This window comes from Lithobates pipiens, unplaced genomic scaffold (genome assembly GCF_037356315.1).
Source record: "Lithobates pipiens isolate NorthernLeopardFrog02 unplaced genomic scaffold, aLitPip1_a1.2 Scaffold_16, whole genome shotgun sequence".
Taxonomy (NCBI): Eukaryota; Metazoa; Chordata; class Amphibia; order Anura; family Ranidae; genus Lithobates; species Lithobates pipiens.
In genome coordinates this window covers 422,027,073-422,040,946 of record NW_027507748.1, presented here as the reverse complement: position 1 = coordinate 422,040,946, position 13,874 = coordinate 422,027,073, and the positions used below count along the sequence as shown (strand labels likewise).

Genomic DNA, 13,874 nt, shown 5'->3' with positions numbered 1-13,874 from the left:
AGTTTATATCAACTGCTCATTGGCCCTGTTGTTGTTTTGTATTCTCTCCATTGCACCCTTTGGCCTCATTTCCTCGAATTACTCTTGCTATATGAGGTATTCATCTCTATTAGTGCTCTTAAAGGGTCATGCAGATTTAACAGATGAAAAAAAAAAAACACCAGATGATGAGAAAACTCAAATTATGATGCAAAGCATATGCGGAAAATTGTGGTATGTGAAGATCACATCGCCATTAAATAAGCAAGATAATTGTGTTCCTTTGGATCAGCGTGTACAAATATTTTTAGAATCTGACTTTATGCGCAAGAAATCATGTGATGATTTGTTGACAGGAATAGAAAGCTTGTTTCAAGCTTCAATAAGAAAAATAATCGCAAAAGAGAACTAGGGCTGTTGGAAGCTTTGCTTAGGCTTATCTGACTCACTGCCACAACAAAATCTGCTATTAATTAGTGAATCACCAACTTTAATACAATTCACAGTGTTGTGATAAGAAGCCAAGCACCATGTTAATAGCCTTCATACCACTGAGTTTAAAACAAGAGAAATCCACCCACAGACTCCTCACAACACACTGTACATTTTCACTTAAAGCAGGCAGTATTTTTAACCCCTGTTATCTAACTTCTGTTTTACAGTGACAGGATTTAAATTGTAATTCCCGATGCTAATATTCGTTTTTTTTTTTTCTGATTAAATCTCTGGCCAAATATAATTTTACTGACAAATACTCTGTTTTATACTGAAAGATCAGACACCGGCCCTGCTTCGGGAAACTATTGAAACAGCAAAGACCTTTCCTGTGCTCAGTACAAACTCATCTGTCTTGGGAGACAAACATTGAAATACAATGCAAAATTTTACAAAAATTTCCCTAAATGAAGTTGTTTTGTCATATATTACAATCTGTGAAAATTGTAAAGATTTGAATATCTTTACTACAGTTAATAGAACAAGGAAGGAAATGCTTACAAAGATCCCTTCCAAAAAAAAAAAAAAGGACTGCTTTGTAAATGTATAATTTAATAATTCTGCTATAAGCAATTACCTTGTGTAAATGGGATTACCCAGAATTCCTTTTCACTACTCAACTCAGATGTCTGACAAACTTAAAGTGACTCAATTTTACTAGAAAAGCTGCTAACAGGTGTATCTTGGTCCTTTTCCTCTCTCTCTGCAACCACCCACCCACCCACTGCTATTCTTGGCAGTCAAAATGACAGCTGGGAATCGCCAAGTAGTAGCCGCTCTTGGAAAGCAGCCACTCCTATGTAAAGTGTCTCAGTCTTCAAGCATCATTGAGTAATACAGCACACCAATATTTTTGTTATATTGTTTTTACCATTACATACATTTTTAGAACAAAGATGTGACCATTGATCAGCATATGACATCAGTTAAAAAAATAAACTTACAAATAAAAATACATTTTTTTAATAAAATGCATTTCTATTAAACCACTTATTAACCTTAGTTAAAGGGCATGTGAAGTTTTTTTGTTTTTTTTAAAATAAGAAACATGTCATACTTACCTCCTCTGTGCAAGGGTTTTGCACAGAATGGCCTTGAACCTCCTATTCTGGGGTCCCCCAGTGGCGCTCCTGGCTCCTCCCTGCATTGAGGGCACGGGTGGAGAAGTGCTTTCCCTGGGGGGCACTCATGTGGGCGCGTTCCAGTGTCCTGCTGCTGCGTCCATTGACCCAGACAGCAGGACTTAGGCCCGGCACCCAGCTCCCGCTTCACTGGATTTGATTGACAGCAGTGGGAGCCAAGGGCTACGCTGCTATCAATCTAGCCAATCAGACATAGGCTGGAGCTGGTGTGCTCATCTCCGTCGCTGGAAAGATCGTGTTCATTTAAGTAAAAGGGGAGCTCTGGGGGGGCTGCTGCATCACAGGAGGTTTTTCACCTTAATGGATAGAATGCATTAAGGTGGGAAACCTCAAGGGCTTACAACCCCTTATACCCTAATAGGCTAAATGAACTCCTTCTTCCTTTTTTCCGCTTAGCTATTTTTTTATGAATGTTGTGAATTATTATTTTTTCCCATTAATATCAACCTTTACATTTTTCAATGTTTTATATTATTCTCAGCACTGAAAAAAACAATGCAAAATTTGAAGAAAAAAAAAGAAGACGCCTTTATTTGCAAATGATAAATTAAATCATTGCTGTCTATTTTCCCTCTGTCTTCCATAACTTTTATTTGTACCTGTCACTGGGACAGATAGTAACAGAAAAATGTTCAAACAAAGACCCAAGCAGAAATAAAAATTATGTTTTTAGTAAAGTTTAAGGGTTGATTTATTAAAGGCAAATAGACTGTGTACTTTGCTCCAGAGCTTAGTAAATGATGCAAAGCTTAATTTTGAAAAGAATACCCAATCAAGTGCAAGGTGAATTTAAAAAAACAGCAGTTTTGCTTGCATATGATATGGATGACGGAAGTCAGCAGAACTTCTGCTCATTTACTAAGCTCTGGGGCAAGTGTTCTTGCAGACTGTACTTTGCAAAGTTTACAGTCTATTTGCCTTTAGTAAATCAACCCCATAGTGCCTTTTGCCAGGATCTGTGTCACTAGGAGGGATTTCCCCTCACTTCCTTTCCCAGTGACACTCTGTCAAGATATGACATGGTGTTACTGGAAAAAAAAGTGGTAGAACAAATACAGACAATAAAAAAAAAAGGTTCAAACTTTTAAACAGACAAAGACAAAGTTTACTGAACTTTATCCAACACAAGAGGCAGGAAGATTCCTAGGAGTTTATTATAAAGTAGAGAAGTAAATAACTTGGACTCTGTATGTTATAGACGCATCTAGGCAAGATATATATATATATATATATATATATATATATATATATATATATATATATATATATATATATATATATATATATATATATATATATGTATATATATAATGCATTATGTACAAATATGGGGTATACGCCCTTATTTTCTTGTATAATATATTTTCAGCTATGATAACTAATGTATTTTATTCAGCCCTAACCTTTTACATCTGCTTGACTTACTGAGTTATAAAAAGCTAACCGCTAACCTGAGTTTTATCTTTCTTATATTTCACAGGAAACAGTCAAAGATAATTCCCTTCTATTTATGCCAAATGTCCTAAAGGTGTACTTGGAAAATGGACAAACCAAATCTTTTCGCTTTGACAATGGTACTTCTATAAAGGTAAGGCTAAGGTTCCTCATTGATTGTATGTGCTTAATTCTTCTCTGACTGCTCCAATGAAAAGAGACACTTTATACCTTTTAACATAATGGAACCCAGACAAAAACCTACCAAGCATTATAATACATTTAGAACTGCATTAACTTTCAGTCTACTGGAAATCTTAAGCACCGCTTTACCAAATTCATCTTAGGTTCCAATCACATATGCCAACGCCATTGCATGGTAAAAAGCATTTGAGAGCAGCAGGAGTGTGTTAAAGTACAGATATGTGTAAAATTGCCCCTTATTCTCATGTAAGTATTTATTAAAGACTGAGTTGCAGTAATGGAATCATCACTAGCCTTGCAGCATTGTATTTTTTTGTAATCAGTCCATTCAACCATTACCTGAGTAGACATAAGCTGGTTTGTTTCCTATGCTTTGTGGCAGACAGCTAGCTGTTCCTCTCTAATTTTCTAGGTGACCCTGGCTTGTAACCTTTTGTTCTTCAGTTATAGTCATTGTTTTAATGGGTTTCAGGCCCAAGGTACAGCTGTGTAAAGCACTGTAATAACATGCTGTTAAAGCTGTTCTCTACCAAATGCTTGCTTTTCACTCTTCCAATACTTGACCTTGCAGCAAGATGAAAACTGTCATTGTGTTTACACTTCTCAAACATCCTCTTTTAAAAATGTCAACTTCAAGAGAGGACACAAACTTATTTCCCCATTTTAAGTGCACCCAAACTGACAACTTAAAGTTGTTTTAAAGCATAAGGGTTTTTTACCTTAATGCAAGGGTGCTCAACCTGTGGTCCTCCAGCTGTTGCTGAACTACAAGTCCCATGAGGCATTGCAAGGCTGACAGTTACAAGCAAGATTCCCAAAAGTAGAGGCATGATGGGACACAGCTTGAGCACCCATGCCTTAATGCATTCTCTGCATTAGGGTGGAAAAACTCCTCACTATCTGTCTTTTCCAACCCCATCCCTAAACACTCACCGCTCCAGCACTGTATTGGCTGCAACATTACTCCTCTTACTTCCCACCTTCACAAGAGAAACTGAGGGCAGTCTGGAGTCATAAGCGCCAGTTGCTGTCAGTCAAACTCCTGTGACAAGGAAGAAGGGGCATGCCTTACGAGCACTGTATGTGTCCATGGATGCATGCATCCCAGATTGGGAGCGCAGAAGCATGGGTGCCTCCAAAGCACCTGGCTTGCTAAAGACACACCCCTGAGTAGTAAGAAGAGGAACGCGTTGCTGGGGGATGGTAAGTGACATCTCTGTCCAATATCAGTACAAAGAGCAGGTAAGTATAACATCTTGTTATGTCTTTTTTATCATTTAGTATCACTTTAGGAACTTTTAACAGTAAATAAAGTAAAAATGCTAGTAGCTTTGCTTTTATGCGGACCCATTGGCTTTATTGGCGAAGGCATTCAATTTATTCTTCTCCTTAGTCTTCATGAGGGAATCGGGGGGCTTCAGTAACCAAAACTGCAGTGTTTATCCTCATGACACATCACAGGAAGCACCTCCATGGTTAACATAGGACAGAATTAAAATTAGACTTGGGAAACTTGGGAATTACAGACCAGTTAGCCTAACATCAATAGTATGTAAACTCTTGGAGGGGATGATAAGGGACTATATACAAGATATTGGTAATGAAAACGATATCATTAGCAGTAATCTGCATGGATTCATGAAGAATCGTTCTTGCCAAACCAATCTATTAACCTTCTATGAGGAGGTGAGTTGCCATCTAGATAAAGGAAGGCCCGTGGACGTGGTGTATCTGGATTTTGCAAAAACATTTGACACAGTTCCCCATAAACGTTTACTGTACGAAATAAGGTCAGTTTGCATGGACCATAGGGTGAATTCAGAGGATGGTGATAAATGGGGAGTACTCGGAATGGTCAGGGGTGGGTAGTGGTGTCCCCCAGGGTTCTGCGCTGGGACCAATCCTATTTAATTTTTTCATAAACGACCTGGAGGATGGAGTTCAATCTCTGTATTAGTGGACAATACTAAGCTAAACAGGGCAATAACTTCTCTGCAGGATGTGGAAACCTTGCAAAAAGATCTGAACAAATTAATGGGGTGGGCAAATACATGGCAAATGAGGTTCAATGTAGAAAAAATTTAAAATAATGCATTTGGGTGGCAAAAATATGAATGTAATCTATACACTGGGGGGAGAACCTCTGGGGGAATCTAGGATGGAAAAAGGACCTGGTGGTCCTAGTAGATGATAGGCTCAGCAATGACATGCAATGCCAAGCTGCTGCTAACAAAACAAACAGAATATTGGCATGCATTAAAAAGGGGATCAACTCCAGAGATAAAATTATAATTCTACTGCTCTACAAGACTCGTCTGGCCGCACCTAGAGTATGCTGTCCAGTTCTGGGCACTGGTCCTCAGGAAGGATGTACTGTAAATGGAGCGAGTACAAAGAAGGGTAACAAAGTTAATAAAGGGTCTGGAGGATATTAGTTACGAGGAAAGGTTGCGAGCACTGAACTTATTCTCTCTGGAGAAGAGACGCTTGAGAGGGGATATGATTTCACTGTAGAAATACTGTTCTGGTGACCCCACAATAGGGATAAAACTTTTTTGCAGAAGGGAGATTAACAAGACGCGTAGCCACTCATTAAAATTAGAAGAAATTAGGTTTATCCTTAAACTACATAGAGGATGGCAAGGATGTGGAATTCCCTTCCACAGGCAGTGGTCTCAGCAGGGAGCATCGATAGTTTCAAGAAACTATTAGATAAGCACCTGAACAACCACAACATACAGGGATATACAAGGTAATACTGACATATAATCACACATATAGGTTGGACTTGATGAACTTGTGTCTTTTTTCAACCTCACCTACTATGTAACTATGTAACTACTTTTGGAGTCACTGACTTAGAACAAAGTTCTAAGTCAGTGTGAATAAAGTCAGAGTAAAGTAGTCTTGATCTGCCTACTTGCTCTTTGTCAGTAATGTAAACATCCTTCCATTCTCATCTTGTATGTGGGCAATGTGCTCTGATCTTGCCGTTTTACTGTTAATATATTTAAAAAATGTCTTTGGATTTTTTTTTACTCTCTCCCGCTATTTGTCTTTTCTAGTCTTTTTTAGCCACCCTGAATGCGTTCTTACACATATTATTGCATTCATTGTAGTGTTGGAATGCTGATGGTGACTCATCCGCTTTATATCTTTTAAAGGACATTTTTTTTCTCTTTAACCCCCCTGACGGTATTCCCGAGTCTGGCTCGGGGTGGAATTTTCATACCAAAAGCGGTATCCCCGAGCCAGACTCGGGACTGCATCGCTGGATCCAGGAGGGCGTTTACTCACCTTCTCCCTCGGATCCAGCGTTGTCTCCCCGCTGTACGAGCGATCCGTGTCTCGCTCGATCTATCACATCGCCGATCTCCGTTCCCTGCGAGCGTTGCGACGCACGGGGACGGAGATCGGCGCCAAATTCAAAAAGTGAAACAAACAGTAAACATACAGTATAATGTAATCTTACAGATTACATTGCTGTATGTAAATATTTCACATCCCCGTTGTCCCTAGTGGTCTGCCCAGTGTCCTGCATGCAGTTTTATGTAATAAAAACTGTTCTTTATGCTTGGAAACTGGAGATTGTCCATAGCAACCAAAACTGTCCTTTTGATAGTAAAAATAAAAATATATAGAAGAACCGCGCTATTCAACAACAGGAGTAGCTTAAGCCAGATCAGTATAAAACCTCTGTATAAATATAGTATACCTGTATGTAAAACACTACATAGGCTGCTGCCCCCCGGAAAAAAGGGAATCCCTTAATAGGATTCCTTTTTAAGAGTGGAATAACTGAAATGGTAGCGGGTTAAGTGGCACTACCTAAAAACAGGTTTCCATTCCAAAGTGGACTCGTAGAGGATAAATAGATAGCAATAAAGGCCAAGGTCTTTTTTCCAAAGAACCCAATAGTCTCCCTCAGCCTAATACTAATTAAACTCTATGTTGATAAACTCAGGAAAACAGAAAGAACCTCAGCTTCACCCAGAGAAGATTATATCAAACAGTGAGTGTGATAAATCTATAGGCCACCATGGACAGTGGTCACAAAACATAGAATTCTAATATCGGGGACTAATAATCAAACCCATTACATATTAAGTCTCCAAAGCAGCGGAAATATCAGGAACTGATGATGTTGGAACAGGCCCGAATACTTCCTTACAAAATATAATCAAACCCTCAATCTCAAATAAATTATAAGTTTAGGCCAAAAACCTGAAAACCACGTGTACCAAACTACATATACAACCTAATGCGATTATAAATCAAGTCGCAGAAATGCGAAAAAAATTGTCACTCAATGGTAAACCTGCTACCAACAATACCATAGGTCCCCTATACCAGTGTAAAGTGATAAAGGTATATATGTATATTTAATATAACGTTCATTAATAGTCAACCTAGAATCACATAGGTATACTCAAACAGTGTTTAGTGACAAAAAAAATATATATATAAGCCTAAAACAGTGTTTAGTGACAAAAAATATATATATATAGACCTAATAACTAAATATAAGGAATGTGTAAACACTTCACAAACCAGAACCCATGGCAATTATAAATAAGAAATGTGTGTGTATTGGTGCACACAAGGGGTGAAAGATACGATAATAAAAAACCTTTTAGCGATAAGAGCTAAAAAAATTCTCTAAACCATAAAAAATATGTGAAAAGTGCATATACACATAAAAAAGTGAAAAAATAACAATAAAAATAAAAATAAAAAATATAAAAATAAAGTGCAGAAAAATACAAAAAATATATATATGTGAAGTATACAGGACAAAGAATATATATATAAAATAAGTCCCAAATAAAAGTTCAATGGTGCTAATCCAGAAAAATCCTTAAAAATCCTTAAAGTGACTTTTGTGCTTCCTATGCAGTCTTCACTGTGACTTCTGTGCTCCCCACCAGGAATCCTACTCACCAGAAGTAAATACCCCTGCAGGGGTTGTACGCCTTAAAGATCAATCTCCAGATATCCCGTTCTTTACTTTGTAATAGATGACTGAGCATGTATCAGCATGGATTCCATAAGTCCTCATGAGAAAAAAATGGAAGCCTCCATAGTGTAATCCGTAAAAAATTATTTATTGGCACAGTAAATATAAAAATATATATATAAAAAACAACCATAAGAGGCAAAAAAACAGCACAACAAAAAAATCAAAACAAGAAAAAACAAAAAATACTAAAAAATGGCCACAACTCTCATAAAGTGAGTTATATTGTGAGACCACAGTTCATCAGGGGGTTGGTGTAATAATCTCCCCAAAAAATTCCGGATTGACCCCAGAAAATACCATAAAAAAAAATATATATATATATATATATAATATTGCTACGAACATAAACGTAAAACGGTCCTTTTACATCAAAAATGGTTTAAGACCAGCTAGAAAACAGCGATAATAAATTGGAATCACTCGCAGAATTGAGCGATAGCGATTTGTGGGGAGATCCGTCATCAAATACTGAAAAGTAATGACAGTGACAATTCTGCAACTGAGCAAATTTCAGTATTTTTGATTTGATTACATTATTGAATAATTTTTATTATTGTTATATTATTATTTGGTACAATTATTTATAATTATTTATTATATTATAATTTATGATTTCATTTTTCAAACTTTATTATACCCGGGATGTCTGCTAGACTCTGGTTTGGACAGATTTAAGTGAGTTATTCCTAAGAATTGCAGGACTACAATATAAAACTCCAAATTTTCATGCAAAATAATGGTACCGCTTTTAGCACCTAAAATCCGAAATAATCGTACCGCCAGGGAGGTTAATGAGGCTTTTTACATTATGGTTTAGCCACCCAGGTTTAGCCTACACTCTTCTATATTTATTGACCATTGGAATGGAATGTGTGATACCTTTGTTTAACCACTTCTGCTCTGGAAGGTTTACCCCCTTCCTGACCAGGCCATTTTTTGCGATACTGCACTGTGTTGATTTAACTGATTGTTAAATCAGTTCAATTGTGCAGTAATGTGACACTGTACCCAAATAAAATCGATGTCCTTTTTTCCCCATAAAAAGAGCTTTCTTTTGGTGGTATTTGATCACCTCTGCGGTTTTTATTTTTTGCGCTATACATGAAAAAAGACCAACAATTTAGAAAAAAACTATATTTTTTACTTTCTTTAAAAAAAAATCACATCCAATAATAAAAAAAAAAAAAACAGATTTTGTCATCAATTTAGGCCAATATGTATTCTGCTACATGTTTTTGGTAAAAAAAATCCCAATAAGCGTATATTGATTGGTTTGCGCAAAAGTTATAACATCTACAAACTATAGATTTATGGACTTTTTATTTTATTATTGTTTTTCCTAGCAATGGTAGTTATCAGCAATTTTAAGTTGGACTGTTTGGGGACCAGTGATACCAATACAGTTCAGTGCTAAAAAGAAAAAATGCACTGTCATGCCATGACGGAAAAAGTCAGATGGAAGCTTTTCTTTATATATTCCGATCATGTGTATGCCTCATGGAAATATAACATGTTTTAAATATTTCCGACGGAACCAATTTCTATCGGGAAAACCGCTCGTCTGTATACTGTTCTGATGGACCAAAAATGACGTTCTGACGGACCAAAAACGACGCATGCTCTGAAGCAAGTATGAGGCGGAAGCTATTGGCTACTGGCTATCGAACTTCTGTTTTCTAGTCCCATCGTATGTGCTGTATGTCACCCTGTTCTTGACGATCAGACTTTGGTGTGATCGTGTGTACATGTGACAGTTTCAACGGAACTCCATCGGAACTCCATCAGAAAAACCTTCGGAGTTTATTCCGATGGGAAAACCGGTCATGTGCATTACTGTACAAATGACACTGGCAGGGAAGGTGTTAACATCAAAGGGTTAACTGTGTTCCCTGGGAGTGCTTTCTTACTGTGTGGGGGATGGCTTAACTGAAGAAAGACAGAGATCTATGTTCCTGCTTAGTAGAACAAGATCTCTGTCTTTCTTACTAGCAGAACGATGATCTGCCTTGTTTACATCTGCCTCTCCCTGAACGATTGCTGGGTTTCTGACAGACAGGACCCATTGATTGGCTCCTGCTGTGTCCAATCACAGTGGGAGCCAGGCTCTGGCGGTGCGCACCCCAGAGCCAAAGAAAGAAATAACGTACAGGAAAGTGATTTTGCACTTAAGCATTCCCATTATTCTTCCATGTTCAGTGTTTTGATTCAGTGTTTTGTTCTGCTGGGGGAGCCTTCACGACCAGGAGAATAGAATGAATACTTCTAGCAGCTACAGCTGCTGACAATAATCAAATGTAAAAAAAATTACAGAATGGTTGTACCCAAGTCGATCCATTGGTACAATCGGCCTGCCCATACATGGATCAAATCTCGACCAGTCCCTGCTGAACCGGACAAACTTCAATCCATCTATGGCTGGCTTTAGTAAGACATCATGAGTTGTTGCAGCATATGCCATATGTCAGCTCTGCTGCAACAATCCATGTATATATTGTATGCTTTATTACTGAAATACCTTCAGGTTTCTGGCTGTGTCAGTACAATACTGATTATGTCCTCTGCTTGTGTCAATAGGAAACTGATTACGTTTCTGTGGACATTTCTTGCTGCATCAGTTTGGTACTTATTATTACCTGTCTGTATAATAATTATGTTGTCTCTGCCAATATGTTTCTGTTTGTGATTTGTTAATTTGGTTATAATGTTGCAGGTGGGGTCAAATTAGATTTTGTTCTGTACATTGCATTGATTTGAGGGACAATGGTCTAGGGGAGAAAGAAATATTAGCTTTCTCCAATAACCAGTATAGCCAGTATAGAATATATATAAGGAGCCCCAACCCGAGAAGCTGCACTGCAACCTATCTACCCATTGTCACATTTGGCCTAGACCAGGCAAGAGAAGCAATGTTTGATACAATACAGCCATCAGGAATGTCCTTTTGTTTTTGCATTCACATAGTCAAATCAGCGCTGAGATGAAAAAAACAATATTACCAAAAGTAGTGCAATGCCTGCCTTTACACACACATGAACTTTAATGGCATCCCCGTCTTAGTCCGTAGGGTTCAATATTGAGTTGGCCCACCCTTTGTGTGTCTATGGGAATGTTTGACCATTCTTCCAGAAGTGCATTTGTGAGGTCAGGCACTGATGTTGGTCAAGAAGGCTTGGCTCACAGTCTCTGCGTTAATTTATCCCAAAGGTGTTCTATCGGGTTGAGGTCAGTACTCTGTGCAGGCCAGTCAAATTCCTCCATCCCAGACTCACTTGTCCATTTCTTTATGGACCTTGCTTTTTGCACTGGTCCAAATCATTTGGTGGAGGAGGGGATTATGGTGTGGGGTTGTTTTTCAGGAGTTGGGCTTGGCCCCTTTGTTCCAGTAAAGGGAACACTTAAGGTGTCAGCATATCAAGACATTTTACGCGAATTCATTTTCCCACCTTTGTGGGAACAGTTTGGGGATGACCCCTTTCTGTTCCAACATGACCATGTCTAGACATGGATTAGCTTCTAACATCAGTAACTGACCTCACAAATGCTCTTCTGGAGGAATGGTCAAACATTGCCATAGACACACTCCTAAATCTTGTGGACAGCCTTCCCAGAAAAGTTGAAGCTGTTATAGCTGCAAAGGGTGGGTCAACTCAATATTGAACCCTATGAAGTAAGACTTGGATCCCATCAAAGTTCATGCCCGTGTAAAGGCAGGTGTCCCAATACTTTTCGTAATACGGTGTATGTCTGCTATTTTAAGACACAAAAAAGGTGAAAGTTCACATTTTACTTCCTGTAACCCCTCATGAGTTCTACTTAGTGATGTCCATGCAGCCCAAAATACATTGATTACAAAATAACAAACTATTAGCATACTGTTAATTTATTTATGAAAAAAACACATGTAATATATGTCAGGATACTTACACAAGAACCTTATACAATAAAAGGTGCTAACTGATAAATCAGTGAGAATTTACACGGCTGTACTGTACTATGAATAATAGCACTTACCATTGGGGTTTAGAGGGAAACTATACTGCTCTTAATGTTTTTTAGATACAGTATACATGAAAAAGATCGATTTAATGAAAACAATCCATGTATGTTAATCAAGAACCTTGTTCCTCTGTATATTTTGTAACCATCTGTGCACATGGGAGCAACCTTTTTAATCCTCTTATGGTACTGCTGATTAAAAACAATAAACTAGCTCATGCAATGATTGGTAGATGGAAGGCACGTGTTCTAGGATGGTCGCTGGAGTGCAGTTTTTCATGCATAGCCAGAAAGACATACTATTTACTTTAGTAGGGCTGGCAGGTGCTATATTGCACCTTTTTGATTCATTTGGAATTTGAATTTTCAGAACAATTTAACTTAAATTTTTGAACAAGGCCAAAAACGTTAGACTTCAGATGAAACTCTTTTCTCCTGTCTATGTTAGGCAGTAATTAGAATTGCTATTATAAGTAGATTATGTGTTAATATCCTACTATTAAGCAGAATCACATTCCTGATCAACTGTCAACACTTGGATTTGAAGATGACATTAAAGTAGTTTGGTCCTAGAATCTGCCAATGTCTTATTAACAGAAGCAATGAGTTCCTAAGCTTCATAGTACAACTAGCAATGTTTAATTGGCGCTGTAATCTACCCAATCTAAAATATGTCTATCTCATTCTCCATTACATGTTTCATTGTACTTAGCATTTCCTGTTTAACGATCTATGCCATCTGTCTTTAGAACATCCAGAAGCAAAGCTTTGTAGGGCAGATGAAAATGGACACATTTTTTCACACATATAATCAACTTCTGGAGAAAGTGAACATTACTGTGAATTATTTTACTGTTCTTGCTGTTAATCATTTTTAATATTCCTTTCAGTTTGGTGGTAAATTTATCCTTAAAAAATGTAAATGTAATTATGGAAAACGAACCTGCAGAAAGAGTGATTTGAGAAAGAGATAGATAGACAGAAAGAGCAAAAAAGAGGGTTTTACCATGTCAGACAAGTGTGTTGTTGCCACATCCCTAATTGTGTATCAAGAAAAAACAACCTTTCTTCGTTGGGACTTTGTAGGCATTGTAGGCAGCCGGTACCCGAGGTTACTATATACCGAAGAGTAACAACTACCTTTTTTTCATGCATACCATGTAACCTGTCGTGTTTTTTGTCTTTTCTATGTTTTTTTGTATACTTGTGTAGTATTTTTTATCTGTCCTTTTAACCATCGGTCATTATATGATCAAACGAGTTTATCTATACTCAATAAATTATATTTTCTAAATTCATATGTGTGGTTGCTGTCTACAAAGTCCCAATGAAGGGGGATTCTCTTTTCTCGATAGATAGAAAGATAGATCGATAGATAAATAGATTTATCTGTTAATTGTCTTGCACATTGTTCTGTTTTTATAGGATGTTATTGTAACACTTCAAGAAAAGCTTTCGATAAAGTGCATTGAACACTTTTCCCTGATGTTGGAGCAAAGAACAGAAGGAGCTGGAACCAAACTTCTCTTACTACATGAACAGGAGACACTAACTCAGGTTTCTAAATCCTACTTAGTATATACCTTAACAAGTTCAAACTGGAT

General features: G+C 37.6%; 1 protein-coding gene across 3 annotated transcripts in view; it reads left to right on the top strand.

Moving 5' to 3' along the window:
* Positions 1 to 13,874, top strand: part of FRMPD4 (FERM and PDZ domain containing 4) — a 491,089-nt gene that overhangs the window by 435,280 nt on the left and 41,935 nt on the right. For all 3 annotated transcript variants that reach the window (XM_077482546.1, XM_077482547.1, XM_077482548.1), the window contains 2 exons: positions 3,097 to 3,204; positions 13,696 to 13,827. In XM_077482546.1, the coding sequence (XP_077338672.1) occupies positions 3,097 to 3,204; positions 13,696 to 13,827 (240 nt within the window). The remainder of the gene's footprint in view (positions 1 to 3,096; positions 3,205 to 13,695; positions 13,828 to 13,874) is intronic.